The sequence below is a fragment of the Pteropus vampyrus genome, unplaced genomic scaffold, assembly GCF_000151845.1.
Source record: "Pteropus vampyrus isolate Shadow unplaced genomic scaffold, Pvam_2.0 Scaffold502, whole genome shotgun sequence".
Classification (NCBI taxonomy): Eukaryota; Metazoa; Chordata; class Mammalia; order Chiroptera; family Pteropodidae; genus Pteropus; species Pteropus vampyrus.
The window spans coordinates 607,436-628,003 of NW_011889283.1; the positions used below are offsets into that span (position 1 = coordinate 607,436).

The 20,568-nt window shown below is 40.9% G+C and overlaps 1 protein-coding gene across 5 annotated transcripts; it reads right to left on the reverse strand.

Annotated features, from left to right (window-relative positions):
* Nucleotides 1-3,214: 3,214 nt before the first annotated feature.
* ZNF202 (zinc finger protein 202) lies at nucleotides 3,215-20,203 on the reverse strand. Of its 5 annotated transcripts, none has more exons than XM_023524856.1 (7): nucleotides 20,070-20,203; nucleotides 10,225-10,720; nucleotides 9,323-9,533; nucleotides 8,880-8,968; nucleotides 7,808-7,895; nucleotides 7,182-7,298; nucleotides 3,215-6,697 (listed from the first exon to the last, which is right to left on the reverse strand). In XM_023524856.1, exons 2-7 carry the CDS (start codon nucleotides 10,624-10,626, stop codon nucleotides 5,706-5,708), a joined length of 1,899 nt encoding a protein of 632 aa, XP_023380624.1. In that variant the 5' UTR covers nucleotides 10,627-10,720; nucleotides 20,070-20,203; the 3' UTR covers nucleotides 3,215-5,705. The 5 variants fall into 5 exon arrangements, with proteins under 5 accessions (XP_023380624.1, XP_011381304.1, XP_023380622.1 ...); XM_011383002.2 differs by having other exon boundaries at nucleotides 7,808-7,937; XM_023524854.1 differs by lacking the exon at nucleotides 20,070-20,203 and adding an exon at nucleotides 17,302-20,053 and having other exon boundaries at nucleotides 7,808-7,937.
* Between the last annotated feature and the right edge of the window lie 365 nt (nucleotides 20,204-20,568).

Here is a 20,568-nt window from a genome sequence, read left to right on the forward strand (position 1 = left end):
ATTTTTTACAACTTCATAATTTTCCCTCCATTAACCTGTCAGTTATACTTTCTTTCACTATTCTTTTAGTGGTTACTACAGAGATCACAACATATAACCTTGATTATTACTGTCTAAAAAACATAGTACTTTACCACTTTCCCAATAATGCTAGAACATTTTAACTCCAGCTGCTCTCTCCATCTTACTTGTTATTGATATGTTTTAATTTTCATGACATTTTTGCTTCAGTATCGATTTATATTTATCTATATATTTACCTTTCTGTAGCTCATTTACTGTATCCCTACATTTCCATCTCTTAATATTGCCAAGGTTTTAGTAGACTTTTCAAAGAACCACTTTTTTACTTTGTTAGTGTATTTTTTGTCATTACTTTCTGCAGTTACCTCCCTTCCATATTTTTAGTTTATTGTTTAAAAATTCTCGATAATTGAGTTCATTAATTTTTTAGCATCTCTCTTGTAACCCTATAAGTGCCATTTTCACTGCAACCCACAAATATTGGTATACAATATTTATATTTCATTTTAGTTTAAGTATTAGTAAATTTCCTTGTGATCTCTTCTTTAATGCAAGGGTTATTTGTATGGACATTTAAAAGTCTCCAAACATATATTGATTAAAAATTTTGTTGTGGATTTTCAAATAAAATATAGTGTGGTCAGAGAATATCGTCTATATAATACTCAATATTTGTTGAATATTTGTTCAGACTTACATTATTGGACTATATATTAGCATTTAAATGTTTTGTCTGTGAATATGTATTCTATAATTTGATGTACAGATCTGTTATACAAATATGTACTATCACTGGTTTTGTCATTTGCTTGATCTAGCAATAACGAGGAGAGGTATATTTAAATTGCTCACTAAAATAATGGATTTATCAATTCTCTTATGTAATTCTACTGATTTGTTATATAATCTGAAGTTACTTAGAAATTTAGACCTGTTACACATTCTGGTGGGTTTAACTTTTAATTATGTGGAAGCCTTACTTCTCATAATGCTTTTAATATATTTTCTGTCAATATTAAAATAACTCCCTTAATTTTCTTTAGGTATTTCCCTGGTATAACTTTCCATTCTTTTACTTTTTCATTATTCTCACATTTCTGTGTATCTCTCTTATAGCCTATTGGTATAATTTACTTCTAAGCCCATTCTTAACAATCTCTATCATTTAACCATTATTTAGTCTGTTTTATTCACATATTTGGGCTGTCATCTTTGTAGTTATTTGTCCCACTTTTATATGCTTACTTTTTGCCTTTCTTACAACAGAGTTGCCTTCTCACTTTTCTTGTTTTAAATTATTTCCAATTTCCCCTCCACTATTTAGAATATTACTCTATTTCATTTCTTATAGTGAGTATCCTTGATACTGTACAGTGTATACTTAATTTAATGTAATAATTTAATAGTGCTTAATGTCCAAAGTTAACCATCTTATAGCTTTTGTCTTGAACTCAATTCATGAATGATAAAACACTTAAATTCCAACTACATGCTATTTTTGTTCTCTATTTTAGTAATTTATCCAAAATAGTTTTATTTTAGTGGAAGACCTTACAGAATATCTTGTTAAGTAAATTAGGAAGCAGAGGTCTTCCTCTTTTGCTTTGCTGATCTAGTTTTCTGTTTTGTACAGACGTTTCCTGGCTCAAGGTTAACACCTCATTGTTTGGGGTGTTTTCTTCCAACTGCCCCACAGCTCTCTCACCTTGAAATCACTTCGTTGGAGGCTTTTGTAGAGATTCAGTAAGTGAACCAAAGCACCAAACAATTGTTGTAGTCCTCTTCCTGAAATCAGCACTTGACAAGGAGTGTCTTGAACTCTTCTAAGGGACTGTATGATGTACAACTAATGAACCACAGATAAAAGAGCCAGAGCATTAGTCTTAGAGGAAATCCTGAGAACTTAGTTTTAATCGTCTTCCTGTACAAATGGCTTTTTGGAATCATTGTCATAGTTTGCATAGAACGTTACTAAGTAAAATTTACACTCTATTTAAATGAAGATTGTCATTCTTCTTTACTCTTTTGCAGAGAGTTGGCTCTTGCTTCAGGTACCTACTTCTGCAGTTTCTGGAAGTCTATACATATCCCTTACAGTTCTTTTGAGTTCCCAGTCTCCTCTGAAGAATCCTCATCCTCACAGACTACTAAGTAGTGTAGTCTGTGCTGAGTGACTCCTTTTTAAGGATTCAAATTGTATTCCATCTTTCCCTTCTACCTGAAAACTCCCATGAGCATACACACACAATGAAAAGGACAGGGATTGCACTTTATGGGATATCTTAACTTTTGCTTCCCTGACAATCATTCTGTTTCTTCTTGTCGTTAAGGATAATTTAAAAATTGGTATTTAAAAAGAGCTCAGGACTTTTCCTTGCCTATTCCTCAGGACTTCTCCAAGGAATCAAATTATTTCACTTTCGAGGAGACGTGCTCAGGTTCAAGGACATTATATTCTGCCAAAATAAAGGTTAGTGAACACATGGGTAGGGTACCCATTTTTGATACTTTTTTCCTCTCCCACAAACTAGATAAATGTCAGCTAGCCAACATCACTAGAAATATGAGGTAGAAAAAAATGTTAAGTATATTTCTCTCAGGGAGAATTACTGTGGCTGGAAAAAATAGTCAGCTGAGGGAAGATGCCAGTGGTTACTATTAAACAAACTAAAAAATATCGACGTGAAAGAGCACCAAATTATTAATCTGGACAGCCTATCAACATTCACTATTTCTCAGTCCATCTTTACTTTTACAAAACCATCAGGGTGCCAAATTAACCCTCACCTGGTTGCCGCCCTTCCTGGGAGCCTGGTGAATCAAAATGATTTTTCGGAGGTCAGATCTCATTTTCCTCATGCAAAGGAGTGATCTAGAGGCTGCTGTCCTGACCTGAGAGGACTGAAGCAATCAGTCTTGGCCAACTTTGCAGTAATCAGTAGGGCAATCTTCTATTTACTATTTCCATCACTTCAGAGAGGCTCTGGTTCTAGTACTTTTCTGTTAATCCAATAAATGAAATTCTCTAGGGCGCATCTGAGTTTACTAGATTCTGCTCTAGTTTGAAGCCTTAATCTAGATAATAAAAATGTATTTTTCCTTTCTTTCCACTTATTTGTCTTGGGACTTTGAGATGGAGAAGAGGCTGAATATTCCTTGGTTATTACAAAATGAATGGCCACGTATTATGTCATTTTAACTTTGTAACTTTATTAGCACATTATTCCATCATTCCAACTACCTAGCAATTCTCTAAGTTAGACTTTATAGCTTTCTCCCAATATCTTCAAAATCCTGCCTTTTTCTTCCTCAAACTTCTCTATTTAATATGGTATTTAAGAACATCAAAATTCAATGCTTCACAAAATTCTACAGGGAGCTCCTTATAAATGGCAAGAACATTCTGTGCTTCTGCATCTTCCTTACTGCTTCTTGCTCATTCCAGTTTATCTTGTACTAGCCCTGCTACTGCAAACAGGGACAGTTTGTGTTCAGATTTAGGAGATATCATGTCCCTTCTCGAACTCCGGAAAATACAGTGGCTTACAAGGGACCAGAAATTTAGTATCAGCATAAGGATTAACAATAAAAGAACTACTTGATGTTCCAAGAAACTGGACCAGTCTCTCAAACTTTCCCTTATATAGAATTCTCTTGATAGATTTTCACTTACTGCAATAATGCAGTGAAATTAGTAAATTCAGTCAGTTTGTTCTGTATCTCCAGAATTTTATCAACTTCCAGAAACGGTAAGAGCTAGGAGAAATTATCTTTTGAGGCTGTGATATTTCACCCAGGACAAATTGTATAAACTTTTGATCTACAGTTCAGAAATGTTTGCATATTAGGACAGTCTCTTCTGCAAACTCCAGGCTCAGGTCTTACCTGTGTATACATTTCTACCTGTGGCTTTGCTAACCATGCCAAGCCTGACTGCATGGAAAACTACTCTGTACTCCCTGGTCTCTTTTTGAGTATGAATGCTGTTCAACAGAATCAATAACCTGACATCCTAGAAGTGAATAAGTTAACTGTAAACTTTCAGAAACCAGGGAACTTGGCTGCCCCATGTTACTTTTATTTCATATGTATATATTTCCAAAGAACAATGGTTGACTGGTATTAAAACCAGTCAATGAGACTATCATTGCTGATCAAAATGAAAATTTCCTTGTTGAGCTGTTAGGGTTGAGGCCTTGTTATCCTGCCCATACTCCTCTGGTGTACACAGCGAACCGAAAATCAGAGCAGAAGAAACCATAGAAGACAGTGCCCCTTCTCATGCTTTAATCCCACACCCTGTGCTCCATGTATGGAGGACAGTCTCCCCAGTCCTGCCACTCCCACAATCAGACTACGTGAGGTTCATAATCATTCAGCCTCGTCTCCATGGAACCTTTATCAGACAACAGAAATCCTTGGGCCATATCTATTTAGTTCTTAATTACATGAAAATAAAATCACATAAGAAAAAGCAAACAATGAAAATACATGAAAGCCATTTACTCCTGGTAAATTCTTCAGGGTCCCAGGTGCTGGGGTTCATAATTTTCCCTGATATCAGAGAACCAGGGATCATGGGAGTGGGGTGTCAGAATAGTCTTGATAGCCTTGGCCAGCAGTAACAGCTTTTTAATTTTTCCATAATTTGATCTCAGATCTTGTCCAGTTTTCTTCATGTTATGTGACCCAACGAATTATGATTCTGTGATTATCATAGTGTCTTTATAAGCTGACACTGTTCCAAAATTCCCTCAAACCCGAGAAGAGGGTGGGGTAGGTGGGTTTGTATGTATGTGCAAATGTAAATTATTTCATTATGATTTAATTATGCTTTACTAAATTCCTTGGCACCCAAATGCTACACCCCACTTGCAGTAGAAAAAGTGCTAGGGACAAAACCAAGAGACTGGTAGAATAGTAGGAAGGCTAACGGCATGAGTATTCTAACAAGGGAAAAAAACCCACCAGGAAAGAGGCTTCTGACTAGGTCCTCCTTTCTAGCAGTGCCAGGCACCTGGTATCACTTTGACAATGGGGAAGAGAAGTATGCTGACAAGGTCCATGTGAAGCAGCCTTGAGGTTTTCACTCATCAAACACTTCTCCCATCTCTCCCCAGTGTCAAGGAAAGTGCATGGGGAGAAAGTTGAATCAGTGAGATGTGTACAGTTATCCTGTGAATGTGTGGCAAAGCCATCAGAATGCAAATCTCTGGCCTCGAGTTCGGGGCTGTGTGCTTTAAGATTTGAGCCCAGTAAAGACAGAGTCCTACAGGCTGGTCCCTTACCAAACTTAAGGGGTTGTCCTGGGTCACTTTAAACTTGAGGCTGTTGAGCAGTCTTTAGGATATCGAACAGCTCATTTTGGGGAAAATATAATAACCACAACCCCTGAAGTATTCTAATTCTCCTACTTCGTACCCATGAAGTAGAGGCAGGAACACTCCAATCAAGAAGCCTCAATTCAGGTTGTACTTTGGGTAAAGTAGCTAGTTCTTCAAGGAGTAAAAGGTTGAGAGGTTATGCTCAGGGGTTTTACTTAATTGCAGGAGAGGTTATGTAGTAGATCTGGGCAGGTCATGTAGACTCCCTGGAAAAGGTCTCCCCAGGCTGATGAGAGGGCTTCTCCTAGCCCATCTCTGGGTCAGGGCTGAATATAGATCTCCTCACATGGGACCTAGCTAGGAGGTCTTTTCTGCATGGGTCCTCTGATGCCTAATTAAGTGATAGCCTCTGCTGAAGCTTTTTCCACAGGTAGGGCACGTAAATGGTTTTTCGCCAGTGTGTGTTCTTTGATGCCTGACGAGGTGGTCCCTCCGACTGAAGCTTTTCCCACATTCATTGCATCGGCAGGGCCTCACTGATGCATGTCCTCTCAGGTGCTTGGCAAATGCAGCACTATGGTTGAAGCACCGCCCACACTCACTACAGAGATAAAGCTCCTCAGCTGCATGTGTCTTCCGGTGTGCCAGGTACCGTCTGTGGTCACTGAAGTCCTCTCCACACTCTCCACACAAGTAGGGTTTGCCTCCCAGGTGGATTCTTTGGTGCGTTGTTAGTACAGATTTCTGGCTGAAGCTTTTGCCACAAATAGTACAGAAGAAGGGTTTTTCTCCTGTATGTGTCCTCTGATGCCTAACAAGGTCTGAAGTCCAACGGAAGTGTTTTCCACAATCATCACATCTATAGGGTTTCTCAACAGGTGGAGTTCTTTCAGCCTGGACCAGAGGGGAAGTCTCATTCAAATTCTTCCGGTTTAGGGGACATTTATAAGGAGTGCCCATTTTGTGAACCTTCTGGTGCCTGGCAAGATGCGAGCTCCGTGTGTAACTTTTCCCACACTCCAAACATTTATAGGGTTTCTCCCCTGTGTGAGTTCTCAGGTGTCTAACAAGGTGTGAGTTACACGTGAAACTTTTTGCACATACAGGACAGTCATGATGTCTCCCTAACAGAGGGTGGATAGGTGTGGTTTCTCGAAGATTCGTTAAACTATTAACTTGAGAAATATTTGTACCAAATCTTCTTTCATTAGGTCTACCTGGATCATCTTCAAAGACTATTTCCCAATCTGGAGTCTGGTGGATTTCAAGATCTCCTAAAACAGACCTGTGTAGATCTTCTAAATTCAGATCTTCTTGCTCAAGAAACTCTTCATCTTCACTCCGATCTCCTGAAGAGAGGGTGAGAGGAGAAAAGGGGAAATTATAGCAATGATTCCTTCTACACAATGGGAGGATTTTTAAACAGAGTTCTGGAAGGGCCAGACTATACAGAGAGAAGCCTATATTTAATAACTATAGTAGTTAGGAAAGAAGAAAATAATCAGTCAACTGAATGCCTGTCATGTGCTAGGCACTTTCTTGTATGTTATCTCAAGTTGTCAATAAGCCTTAATTTGGAAAAATATTATTATCCTCATTTTGCAAATGTAGAGATTGAATATCTAAAGTTTAAGTGAACTGTTCAGGAAATGGAATAATCACAATTCCAAAAGTCTCGGTTTATCTTTCACCATTTTGCATTATATATACCTCAAACGAATGACAGGAAGGGTGAAGAGGAGGAAAAGGATAGAAGAATTTGACATTCAGAGGGAGAATCAGACTAGAGAACAGCCAGCTCAAGGGACGAAGATTCCTTCTGTCATTCCTCACCTGTGTAGGTAAAACTCAGGATTTCTGGCTCTTGAGGCTCTTGAAGCTCTAGGATATCCGGGACCAAAGGCTCTTCTCTAACTTGGGAGATCTCATCTAGTCTAGGGATTGGAAATGCTGCTCAAGAGAGGGAAAACAGGATATTATGATTGCTTCAACAATTCCCAGTGTTAAGAGCAGATTTTTCCTGTATGACAAGACTGTAGAATAGCCAGTTCAGTCGATCAAATCTTTCGTCTCTTTAGCTTCAACACCTCCAACCAAGAACTGCATACCCCTTGACTTTCACCTACAACTCAATAATTACACAACTGTAAACGCTACCCTCTTTTCCCATATTCGAGTAAGGAGATTAACTTTTATTGCTTGTTTCAAAACTCATATGCTTATTTCAAATATACTAAACTTGATTTTCTTATTAGAAGTTTGCAACCACTTTCTACGTATTTTCTCTTCCCTTTAACTACAAAGGGTCTCATCCTCTACTGCTCATCTTTCAATGTCATTGGTGGGGGTGGCATAAGAGAAGTGTAGTACATACAGTCTAAGGTCTAAGATGCCATAATTTCCAACAGGAAAAAGATCTCTGTGATCACAACATTCTAGAAAAACTTGAAATTACTTACATAAGGAGACCACAATCCCACAGTCTTCTTCCAAAACATATTCTCCATAGAACTCTTTCTGTGTTGGATCCAGATCACTCCACTGGTCCTGGGAGAAGCATACGGCCACGTCCTTGAAAGTTACCAAACCCTGAAACATCACCAGGATTCAATTAAAAAGTGATGCCTTACAGAGTCTCATATTTTGTTCTTGGAATGAAGGTTCTTGGCACAGACAGAATCCATGTAGGAGACAAAAAGAACTAAAATGGGACAGTCGGCTCCCTTTCAGGAAATGTTTTACCTCTGTCATTGTGTCCTGACTTTCTACTTTTGCACTGGCCCTACTCCTGCTCCCTCCAGTCCCACTGCTTTCTCTCAGAACCAACCTATGTTCTTCCAGATGTTGTTGTTTAAATACAAGAAAAGTCTGAGAAGTCATTATTCAACTCCTTATTTGATGCTTTAATGCTATTTACATTTCTATAAAAAGTCAACTTTTCTAAGCTTTCCCTAAGTGACCTTCTCTAATCACTCTCATCACTTACAAAATCTACAGAGCATAAACAGGACTTTTTTTTCTTAAGTTGGACTACAATCTAAAAACATGGATGAATTCTATCCTTTTTTCTTCCAGCCACATAGTTTAGTTTCTGGGCTCTGACCATGGTGAATCTCCACAAATGTTGTGACCGGACTGAATATAGTCCCTGGAAGAGTATACCAGGCAACTTCAGAAATCATTTCTGCAGCCGTCATCCTTACAAATGACTATCAAGTTTATTCCTAAAACCCAAAAACAATCTCTCATTCAACAACTTCAAAGTTATATTTGAGTGTTATAAAATAATCCCATTCTGTTAGTCACTCTGGTCAGTGGCAAATAAAGAGGCTTTGGAGCCTGTAGATCCAACTGACTATTATAATTGATCTCAACAGATGCAATTCTGCCCTGTAAAGACACGTGCAGAATTGAGAACTTAAACTGCAAAAGGAGAGTAGAAATTTGTGTTCTGTCTTACGCACTGAGTATATGGCTAACACCTCATGGTTCTTCAAATTCTCTGTGGAATAAAGGGAAATGAAGGCACACCTGTGACAGAGCAGTAAGAAGGGCAACCATCTCTGGGTTCCCAGTGTTCCTCTCCTCAGGAATGTCTGGGTCCTGGGGTACTGGAACCTCTACGAAGAAAAAAAGGCAGAGGTCAGCAATCTGCAGTGCACTCCTGTAACTGGCAAATAGCTGATCAACCCCAGTATCTTTGGTGGGAAGGTGGGAAATCAAGAAAGTGGCCCAACAGTAGCTCAAGTCATCCCGACACTACCATCTATAACACTATCAGATGCCAAGAGAATAACCAAGAATATTGCTCTCCAAGCTTACCCATTTATAGGGGACTCTAGCTAGTACTTTCTCCTCAGTACCCTGGAATCTGAGTTATTCCCATTACAATCTACCCAGCCTCCTTGGTACAGGAGAAATATCTCCCTCCCCGCACTCTGCTACAATGCCCCCTTTCTGCTGAGGCTTCCCACCGCTCTCCTGCAGGGGCTGGAACTCCAATTCATGGTACAGGCTCTGCTCCTCTGGTGCCCCCAGATTTGGGTTCTGTGTGGTCTCCTCATGGGACTCCTCGGGGGTCAAGGTCTGCGCAGGATCCTGCAGCTCCCTAGGTGACTCAGGTTCTGCTCCTGGATGCAATGTCTCCTCTGACAGGACTTCCTGGCCATGAACATGGACAGTCACCTGGGAATAATTCCAACTTCCAGTCACCATGGAGTCAGGAGGAAAGTCTTGTTTGTCATCAGGGCTTATTTTAGGAGAAGCTGCCAACAGAAAAACTCCCAGAGGGACCCAGATGAAGAGGGAAAATTTCCATTCCACTGGGGCATGCAAGGAGTTGTTGAAGGTCATCCTCACCAGGATAAGGCAGGGGACATTCAGATACGGCACTGCTTTCTTACTTCCCTCAACCCTGTCCCTATCGCCCAGGGCTCAGAGGTCCTATGCTTCCTATCTCCACCTATCCCACCGGCAGCAATCCTTGTTTGCTTCTCTGTCTTGTTGTCCTGAGCAGGCAATCTGTGACTGAGGGTTTATGAGAACCTTTGAGGAAGTGACCAAATTCTTCTCCCCAAGAACTGGAGTTTCAACATCCAAAGAAGGGAAAACCAAAGCCATGTGATCCTGGGGTGACCGAGGCTCCTAAGATAGTCCCTACGCAGGTGCTTCAAAAACCAGGAAGTCACACTCACACACACAGACACACACAAACACCTCTGCCCCCTGGGGCTCATGGATCCAGGTACAACACAAGGGCAGAGCCAATTAAATTTAAAGGGTTAATTTATGGGTCCCTGAAGCCCTACCCCCAAATCCATCCTTCCAGCAAATAGTCCCCCTCCACATCACACAGATCAGGACTCCCCCTCCTCACCCACCGCCTTGGTCTCCTGGGTTGTTTCTGCAAACCCTCCACCAGTGTCACTGCCTCCTCGCCACTTTCTGGCCGTTGGCCCCGCACCCAGCTCTGCAGTTCTCCAGGGAGGACAGTAAGGAACTGTTCCAGTACAAGCAGCTCTAGGATCTGCTCCTTTGTCCGCCTCTCTGGCCTCAGCCACTGACGACAAAGTTCTCGGAGTCGAATGAGAGCTTCTCGAGGGCTTGCTGCTTCCTGGTAGCGAAAGCGTCGGAAGTTCTGGTGCGAAGTCTCAAGCACGGGATCATCCTTCTGTAAGACAGATTCTGGCCTACAAGTGAAATCATCCTCCAATTTCACCATTAGAATCCCCTCTTCTTCCCAAAGATCTTGGTCCTCTGGTTCCAAGGCTGCAGCCATTTTCTGGCTCTGGGGTGGTCTCACACCATCTAGAGCTCACACTGTCATCACACCCCAGTCTCAGCCGGGGCACCTCGAGTTTCTCCCAAGAGACCTGGGGTAGAGAAGCAGAGACAAACAACAGTGTAAGCATGATATTATACACAGAAATAGCAGGTCTGAGTTCAATCATAACCTTGGTCACGTAACACTTCCTCAGACTATTAAAGTCCTTGTCCCCTAATCCCCATATGTTACAAATAGATCTAGTTGGAATAAAATAACCTACGCCTGAAGGTGTGTTCCCCACCTCTTTTCCTAGGCAAGGTTCACACTCCATTAAAAAATATGGCACTGCTTTTTTCTAATTTCTACTTCTAATTTCTACTTCATGAAACCTGTGAACCTGTAAAGACACTCAAAATCATCGGCTAAAAATGTGTGGTAATGACCATGGTGTTTTACACAAACACTCACACACACACACTTTTACATATTTACTATGATGTATATTCTCAGAAAAGACACATCAACATGGCTGAAATAGACAGGGAAGGCTTTATTGAGGTTCATTCTGAACTGAATCATACCCAATATTAATTTCTTCTGTTAAATGGGGACTCTCAGGTTTGAGGGGAGGATTGTGTAAGTTAACAGTGAGGAAAGCCACTTACATAGTGGCTGACATACAGGCACCCCAAAAAGCAACTTTCCTTTTGTTAAGACAAACTTATTTGAAAGATCTACAGATCCTCAAACCCAAATGTTCAAAACTGAATTTATTATCCTTACTCCCAAACCTCTTCTTTCCAGAATACTGTCTTGGCTAGATCATCACTTATTCAGCAAACACCTAACTTTGTAATCCTTGGATTCAAATTTGATTCTTCCCCATTGCTCATTAAAAGATTTCTACTTCTTACGCCTCTAAATCTATTTCCTCCTCTTTTTTTACATAGACTGCTTTAGTTTGGGCCCTCACCTCTTGCACGGGCCACAGCCATAACTTTGTAATTGGGATCCCAGTAGTATTCGACTGTGAGCCAAGTGCAACAGAACTATCTGTGGAGCTTTTGCAAAACGTATCATTCCTTTGGATATTCTGATTCACTCAATCTAGGCAACTAACTTTAGAAATGCCATGTGTGGTTCTGATGTTCTTCCTTGAGAAACATTCAGGGTGTATAAGGTTACCAGTGAGTGAGAGTCCTGGAGTCAGGCTGCTAGGGTTTGAATCCTTGTTCTATTGTTCACTAGATAGGAGACCATGGGCAAGTTCTTATTCTCCTTATGCCTGTTCCCCCATTTATAGAATAGAGGTAATAATGGTAGCTAATAGGTTACTATGCGGATTAAATGCATTACTATTTGTGAAGTGTACCCCAATGTCAATTTTTTGCTTTTAAATTATAGTTCTAACTGCATTACTCAACACTTCAAAAAAAAAAATAACTTCTAACTCTAAGACCAGTTCCAAAATCCTTGGTATGGCACATGAAACTCTTCACAATCAGCCCTCAAGCTATTTTTCAAGTCTTGAATTCTACCTTTTTCTGTGTCACCTGGCTATAATAAATGCATTGCTGATCTCCCTACGATAGGGTGTCTCTTCAGGCCTCCATGCCTGTATGAAGGCTGTTTCTTCTGCATAGCATACTCTACTCCACCTCAATGTGGCATGATGTGTTTCTATGTTTTCTTGACAGGTCCTGTCTTCTTCATTCCCATGACTTATCAGTTCTCATCTGCTTGAAACCGCCTCTAAATATAAGTTAACTACCTCCAGATTTGTTACCTTTTAAGTCACAGTCATAGTATCAAGAGTGCTCTCGGTAAATCTGGTCATGTCACTTCCCTATTTAAGACCCTCAATCACTCTCTGTCCTGTAAATGTGATATAAACTTCTAAGTATCATATATTAGATCGACCTTCTTTCCAACCTTTCAAAGACACACTCACACTCTCTCTCTCTCTCTCTCTCTCTCTCACACACACACACACACACACACACACCGTGTGCACGTGAAGCACACAAAAGCCCTACATCCTTTGGCTTCTGAACATGCTGTTCCTTCTGACTCTTCAACCTTCATTAGGTTAGACTTTACTTCTCTTTCAACATATAGCTCAGACTTCACATGTTCTGAGGTAATGTCTTTGATCCCATTCTCCCTATCCTCTGACATGGTTAGAAATCACTTTGCTTCCACAGCAACCTGGGTACATCTCTATCACAATGTGTCACATCAAATACCTATTTATCTTTCCTGTGAAGCTCCTTGAAATTACGGACGAAGCTTTTTAATCAACCTCAAACACCTATAATAAAGTACATAATAAATGCATTTAAATGAAAGAACCTCCACTTTGAAGTTTTCTTCCTACTTTAACAGGAAAAATCAGTCTTTTTCTCCACTGTTTCTACTCTTATTTACCAAATCTTGTTAACTGTCTTCTAAATGTCTTTCGAATTCATCTATCTCATCTCCACTGCCAGCTGAGCCATTACGACCCACTAAAACACCCTATATAAAATCCTTTTTAAAAAACGACAGCGTTGGCTCCTATACTACACTGGCACATAACAGGCACTTAAATGTTGAATGAACAACTTGGTCCAAGTTTCACCACCAGTCTTCCTGGTCCAGCTCCCTCCAGGCCAGGTTGCAGTCTCCACATGCAACCTGAAGAATTCTTCATTTTTTAATCTTTTTGTGCAATAGAACTGCCTCAAATCCACCTTCAAGGTTAGCAATCCACTTGTAACAGCTGAGTCTCTAGATTCTCATGCATTGATTTTCATACTTATTGAATCTGCTATCTCTACCTTATGGTGGTTTGTAATATTTTAAATTTTATGCCCATCTTCACTGAGATTGTTTTTACCTTGGGAGTCCTGAGAGCCCTAGGTTATAAAAGAGAGACCTTTGAATTTCACTTGCTTCTACCTAAGGACTAATGGTTTCAATGATCTTGGATCAGTTTTTCTCAACTCCCAAATTATCTGATAGTGCTTTATTTGGGCCTATGCCTGAGATTTTTGTTCTACCCAAAGCTATGTAGGCCTACTTCCTTGCCCCTTTGCTTGATTACTAGACAGATTTTTATGGAGGAGGCTGCTCTTCAAGGCCTCAGGCTGTTAGATGGTTCAATTCTACATACCTCCCCCAACCCCATCAATCTCCTTATTGGAGCACAGATATTAGAACCCTAAACCCTTTAACCAACTTTTGGGTTGAAATCTCCTTGGGCTGCGGTAAAGTCAGCTTTTACTTACTTCTCTAGTTTTTATTTCTGGAATCTATATATTTACTTTTAGATTTTTTTTTTTTTTTTTGATGGGGTAGGTGGGTGCAGGAATTTAATAATAGACAGGAACTCCTTCCCCGCTCCTCCCCCTCCCCGCCCCCACACACATGCATTAGCTTCACCTGCAATATTGCAGGAAGGTCTGAGTGGTGAACTTTCTAACATACAAAATCAGCCACTGGCTTCGCACTGTCTATAGGATAAAATTTAAACTTCTTACAATTTGATTCTCAAGGCCCTTCAAGACTTGGCTCCTGCCTACCTCTTTTCTCCCATGATTGTCACTTACATTGAAAATCACTGTTCAAAAGTACTGTTCTGTGTCTCTTTTTTTTTGCCCTCACTGGGCTTTCGAGATACTGTCCACTCTGCCTGAAATATCCTTTTCTACCCGCTTTATCTCTACTCATCCTTCAGGGCTGTTTTCCCAGAGTGCCTTCCTTGAGCCTCCCAGATTTTTTCCACAGGAACTTGCACCTCCCTATATCATAGCACACATGTATATCTACTGGTCTGTGTGGTGAAAATGGTTCATCTTGCTATTTAGCTCATCAGACTGTAAAACAGGAAGCAGGTGGTAATGTGGAAAGAGCACTGGATTAGGTATCCAAAGATGTACATTCCAGCCCTAGATCCTCAAGAAACTGGAGCTACTCTAAGGGTTTCATAACATACAAAAGAGCTCTTGTAAAGGGTAGAGCTTTCTGCAGATAACTGTTCTCAGATTGGCTGAGATCTGTGAGCGTTTATGACATGTACTGTGCAAATATTAGATAGCAATACTACAGAAAATGGTATTTTTTAAATCTACAATTAATAGGATATGCAACACTGAAAGTCTGCCCTGCAATTTGTTGCCCTTGCTATTCTAATATCTTTCTATTCAATGTCTGTCCTTGGAAAGGTTCCACGGTGACAAATATAGAGAGAATGTGAAGCCAGGCCAGGAAGAGTAAAAGACTTGGTTCCAGAAGGCTCTAAAACATGTCTGTAGAGATGTTTCACAAGCCTAGGTCCTGGATGTATGGGACAGGAATGGGGAGAAGATGTGGAAAAGGAAAAGACCTTTCTCCAATCTTTGGTCCAGCTGTCTCTGCCCCTTATCTGAATGTGTCACAGGCTTGTGAAGACACTAACACAATTCTGACAAGAACAGAAAACTGCAGGCAATGAAAGGATATCTGGTTCTCTGTCTTAAAATGTCTTACTATGATGTCTCACTATTTGGGGTGATCTTTCCAGACCCTAAATGAAAAGGTTTGTAGTCCCATATTATCTGAGAGATGGTGATCTATTTACTAGTAAATAATTTTCAGAAGTCAACTGTGATCGGAGGTTTAAACAATCTTATTTAGCGGATACCTATACCCTTCCACTCTCCATTACATCTTTTACCCTAATGCAGACCCGTAACATGGGCATCTGAATGTGACTCCTCGCTGGGCCACTCCAACAGACCTCTCTCATTGCTCTAGAACAGAAATCAGCTAATAAAAATTAATAACCCTTTTCCAACGCTATATTGGTTCTTTAAAACTACAGATTATTCCAGTATAATCCTTCTACTGAAAAGATTTGTTGTATTAATTGTCCTATATACAAACGTTTATCCATGCTTTCCACATACAGGTTAAGGGCTTTGGAGCCTTGGGTCTGGATCCCTCTCCTAACTTATTAGCCATGTGACACTCCCTAAGTCTCAGTCTTCGAAATGTGGCTCATACTACCTACCTTGCATGGCTGTTCTAAGGAGTAAATGAGGTAACATATAAAATAACTCAGCATAGAACCTGGCATAGGGCAGATAGATCTCAATATACTCTGTTCTCTTTTTTTTCAAGTTGCTTTAAACTCTTTTGGGGAAAAAGGCAAGATTTAAATTTGAACAAGCAAACAGTCCTTTATTTCATCATAATTACAAAAATTAAAATGTACAGGAAAAATGTTTCTGCTGTATCAAAAGGAAAGTGTTAAATCAGAAGAGTCCTTGTTTGAAGGCACTTATAAGGTAGGATTAAATATCCTTGGAACACAGATGGGTTGGAACTTTAAAGATAGGCTCTCATGCCGGAGACCATATTAGCAATACTTCTACTTACCAATATCATAGTCCCCCGCCCCTTTCCTGTAATGGGGAGGAGGCAATTTGAGGAAAGCACAGGTCGTATACCCAAGAAGTCCTTTGAAAACAACCCAGAAGGCAAAAAATAAAAATAAAAGGGAATGCATTCACTGACTTTTGATCACATCATGATCAGTATGCTTCAAACCATGTTTAAAAACTATTTAAAATATTTTTACCACTTAATTTTTTTCCTTTCATTAGATTCAACATAAAATATTTGAGTTGCACAAGAAGTGGCTCAAAGCTCTTAACAATAGGTTTCAAAGAAAAAGAATAAGGTATAGAGAAGGGGAAGACAGAAAGAAGTAAAAAAGCCAAGTAAGTAGTGGTGGTACAGGGAAGTCAGTGCAAGCTACACATAAATATCTTCTGCCCTGAAACTTTGTAGACTTAATGGCTAGGATCAAAAGTAAAGCGTGTATAAAAAAATGTCAAGAGTAAATGTAAACATGAAACGCATAAAATAAAGCTTTAAAATCAAAATAATTCTTTTTATTTTTAATTAACATGTTTTCTATAGGTTATGTACCACAGGCTCAGAAGGTTGAAGAGTTGATAGTTTTGCCTTTGGAGGTAGATGACCTGTGTTCTACCTCCTAAAAATGTGTGGGCTTGGACAAGTCACATCGATTCATCGTGAAAATAGGGATGATTCTCTATCTAAAGGCAGAGAGCTGGATCATCTTTTGAGAAACCATCCCGCTTTCTGATAGTGATAAAGGACGGTTTTTGAGAGGAACAAAGATATATGGTTCTTTATTGAGTACTCAGGCCACAATGTATTAGCCTAGGATGGTGACAGTAATTTATTCCTGAGTTGAGAAGCCCTACAGGCTAAATACAGATATGAAGAGTCCAGAATTAAATATGTGGTCATTATGATCATACTGGTTAATCTCCAACATGAAAGTTAGGCTTTTTAACCTTAAATAAGGGTTATTACTCAGAGGTGTTTAATGACTTAAATGAAACAGGCCAATATGCCCCAGTTTTAAAACAGAACATTACAAACTAATCTGAAGCAGGAAAAAGGCAGTCATCAAACCTGACCCCCACCCTGAGGATGGCAGCAGTTTTCATTTGGCAGCCAGTGTTAAGTTAGCTGTATCCAATGAATTACTACAATGAATGTGGTCAATGCCAATTACACAGAGGTACCATTATTTAATGAAAAATAACAGGATAACATATATTATAAATATAACCTGACCTGAGGTATAAATATGAATAACTTAAAATATTCAATTCAAAAGTCATTTACCAAGTTTTCAGTTTTGTAATTAATATGCTAGTCGAGATAATCTCCGTTCTTTATCTATATGACTTCCTTTTGGTTTTGCTCAGGGCTCCCTTGCATGTGATGAGCTGTTAAAGGATGGGACCAATGCCTGCAGAACCAGAGGAATATCAGAGTATCAGGTTTCCACTGCAGGCTAAATCATGGTCCAACATAAAGTAATCCCAGGATACCATTCTTGTTGTGAGGAATGTTTAGTATCTTTATCTTCCACTGTAAGTCCTGCCCCTAAGGGCAAGGACCTCCTTAATCATTTTTATATTTCCAACGCCTAACATTTTGTCAAACACTTGGTACAGAAAAGGTGCTCAATAAAAATGTGTTGCATTTAATTAAGCTGTTTCTCTTCCCCTAACTTGGATAAAGATATAATGAAATTCAGAATCAGTGGATGTCGGGACCTCTGGGTAATAAACCACTCACAGGGACAGTTATAGGCATTTGGCATTATCATTTATTCCAATCTCCTAGGGAAATCAGATGGCACAATCATTCACTACTGCTTTACCATGTGGCACAGGATTAGTGAAGAAAAACTTCTTCAAGGGGGCAGATGGGCAGGGGATGGAGTTCATTCCAAATATATGAACATCAGTTTTGCGTCCCACACAACTGAAGGTGCGAGGCAGAGAAAGATGAAAAAAGCACAGGCTCTGACCTTAAAGATTTTAACATATAGTTAAGAAACAGCAGTAACTTTACATACCAGGGATTCACAGCAAAAACCTAAAATATGTGTATAAGCTGTATGACCAAAATGGAGGCTCCTACCAAGAAAAATAAGAAAATCAAGAGAAAAACTCATCACTGTTTCACCTTCAATATGATAAGCAGCATTTGGAGTTTTTTTTAAAGTATATGTTCTTCATTCTACAAATGAAAGAAAGACCTAAGTGGTTAAATCTTAAATACAAGATCCTATTACTACTTCCCAGCACAGAAGTACTCACACACAAGTTTTCTGATACCCAAACCACTGCAATGTTTATGTGAACAAGTCTGGCCAAAGGCAGTGATTCTCAGTTTAAGAAACCTACCCAGACCAGCAGCACCAGCACCTAAGAACACGTTAGAAATGCAAATCCTCAAGCTCCAGCCCAGACCTATTATCAGAAACTCCAGGGGTGGCACCAGCAATGAGTTTAACAAGCCCTTCGGGTGTTTAAGATGCATAGTAAATTTGAGAACCAGTATCTAAGGCAAAGTAAGTAAATCTGAAGTTCAAGCAGAAAGGATCTAACTTTTCTAGTGCTGGCCAAATGTAAAGGAAGGTTTAAAAAAGTAAAAAGAGTCCAGAATTGTTATATGTTTTATGCCTGTGCCAAATTAACTGGGGAAAAAATGTTGTAAACCTGTAACTGATCTCATCTCTATAGTTTGTAATGCACAAGAGTCTCTTACATCGTAGTAAACTTTGCTGTGCCCTTGAAATGACTGTCTACTGCAATACGGTAGACAGAATAAGTGCAAAAGGGTGTATAACTGGAGGAGAAAAGGGGAAAGATTATGAATCCCAGGTGTTTGGTTGTAGGAGGAAATATTCCCATCCTCCCTCCAAACCTGCCCACCTTCATATAATAGACGGTACGACCTGAAAGTTACTCAAAATACATGGCCACAAACTCCTCTAACTGCTCAGCTGTCACATACTTTCCAACAAGAGGCCTCCCATGGCTACCACACCACCTTTCTGAAGTGGCTTTCTGGATCAAGGCCCAAGGGGCAGCTTGGAAGAGAAGTTGGGAGGAGGGATAAGGGACTCCACTAGCATTCCTTGTGGCTTCTGAGTATCACCTGCAAAGTCTGGACAGAGAAAAAGCAACAGCTCTAAGGCTGTCTCCAAGTGAGAGCCTCGATGTGGCACTGCTCCCCAGATCCAAGGTGGTGGAAGAACTAGGCCAAAGAGTCTGCTTTTGGGAAGGTCAGTACAGAGACGAAGGCAGAAAGGGTTATCAAAGCTCCTAGGAGACAATAACATCTAATGCCTAGAAAAATAAAAACTGGGCTGACACTTTTCTGAGGGAACAGAGCATGTCCATAGCACAAACTAACAACTTTCAGTCAAACCAGACAAAGAGGAGGAGCCCTTATACTCCTGCTGAGGGTTAACTCCTGCTGTTAAGGGTTCAGAGGAGGATGGTTGCAAGTGGAGACAGAAGCCACTGGCTCGAGGGAAGGGTCGCAGGTCAGTCACACAGGCAGCTGAAAAGCCACAGAACAGATTGTCTGCAAGGCCTAGTATGATCACGGGTGAGATCACGGGTGAGTACTTCTGCGCGTGTTTGACCAGGGGTTAGCTGTGAGAAGAGATGGGGCTGGTCTGGGCAGGGAGTCTGCAAGGAAAATTCCTGAGCAATTTGAGAGGTGGGGAGAGAAAACGCTGCGAGAAATAAAGGAGCCTACATCACCCCTCCTTTGGTTCCAGAGGGGCAGTTGGCACGGAAGCAAGGGGAGGTACGACCGAACTGCGTTTCTGCAGGCCTCAGGAGGGGGCGGTGGTTGGAAAGAAAGGCGCCTGGAGTGCCATCCGCGTCCTCAGAGGTTCTAGCTCCGGCCACCAGGTGACACGAGGGCCGCAATGCCTCGGGCCCCTCACTACACTGCCGCGGCCCTTTCCCCAGCACAGGCTCCGGAGGGGGGGCGGGGTTTTCAACCCCTCCCCCTCTTCCCCGCCCTGCGCTGCCCAGCTCAGTCCGATCCGGCCCGGCCCAGCCCAGCCCGCCAGCACTCACGGCTCCGACAGCTCCGGCAGCTCCTCCCCTGCCCCGGCTTCTCCCCCACCCACTCCCGGCCGAAGTAGCGCCGCCGGATCCGAGCAGCGCGGGGCCTGGCGGGTCGGAACACGTGGGGCCTTTGCACTCGGAACCGGAAGCTACTTTCGCCCCACCTCCTCGCTGCGCTGGAGCCTTTCTAGGCTCTGGGAGGTTTGGTCCTCTCTGTGCCCAGCGCGAGTTGAGGCACCCGGCACCCCAGGAGCTAAAAAAAGTCTCAGAGCTGACCGCTTCCGTCCGCACGCCTGCCCCTCTCTGCTTTCTTTTTGTTTTTCTGTTTTTAATTTTTTGTTTGTTTGTTTTGATTTTTTATCTATACCTCTACTTGTTTCTCTTGTTGTTGTTGTTGTTTTCCTTTTGCATTGTCCACGAAGCGTAGTAGAAAAGAACAATTTTGGGTTTGAGTACAGGCCCTTGCGTTTGCCATCAATTGCAGGACATGGGACAAATACTGCCACCT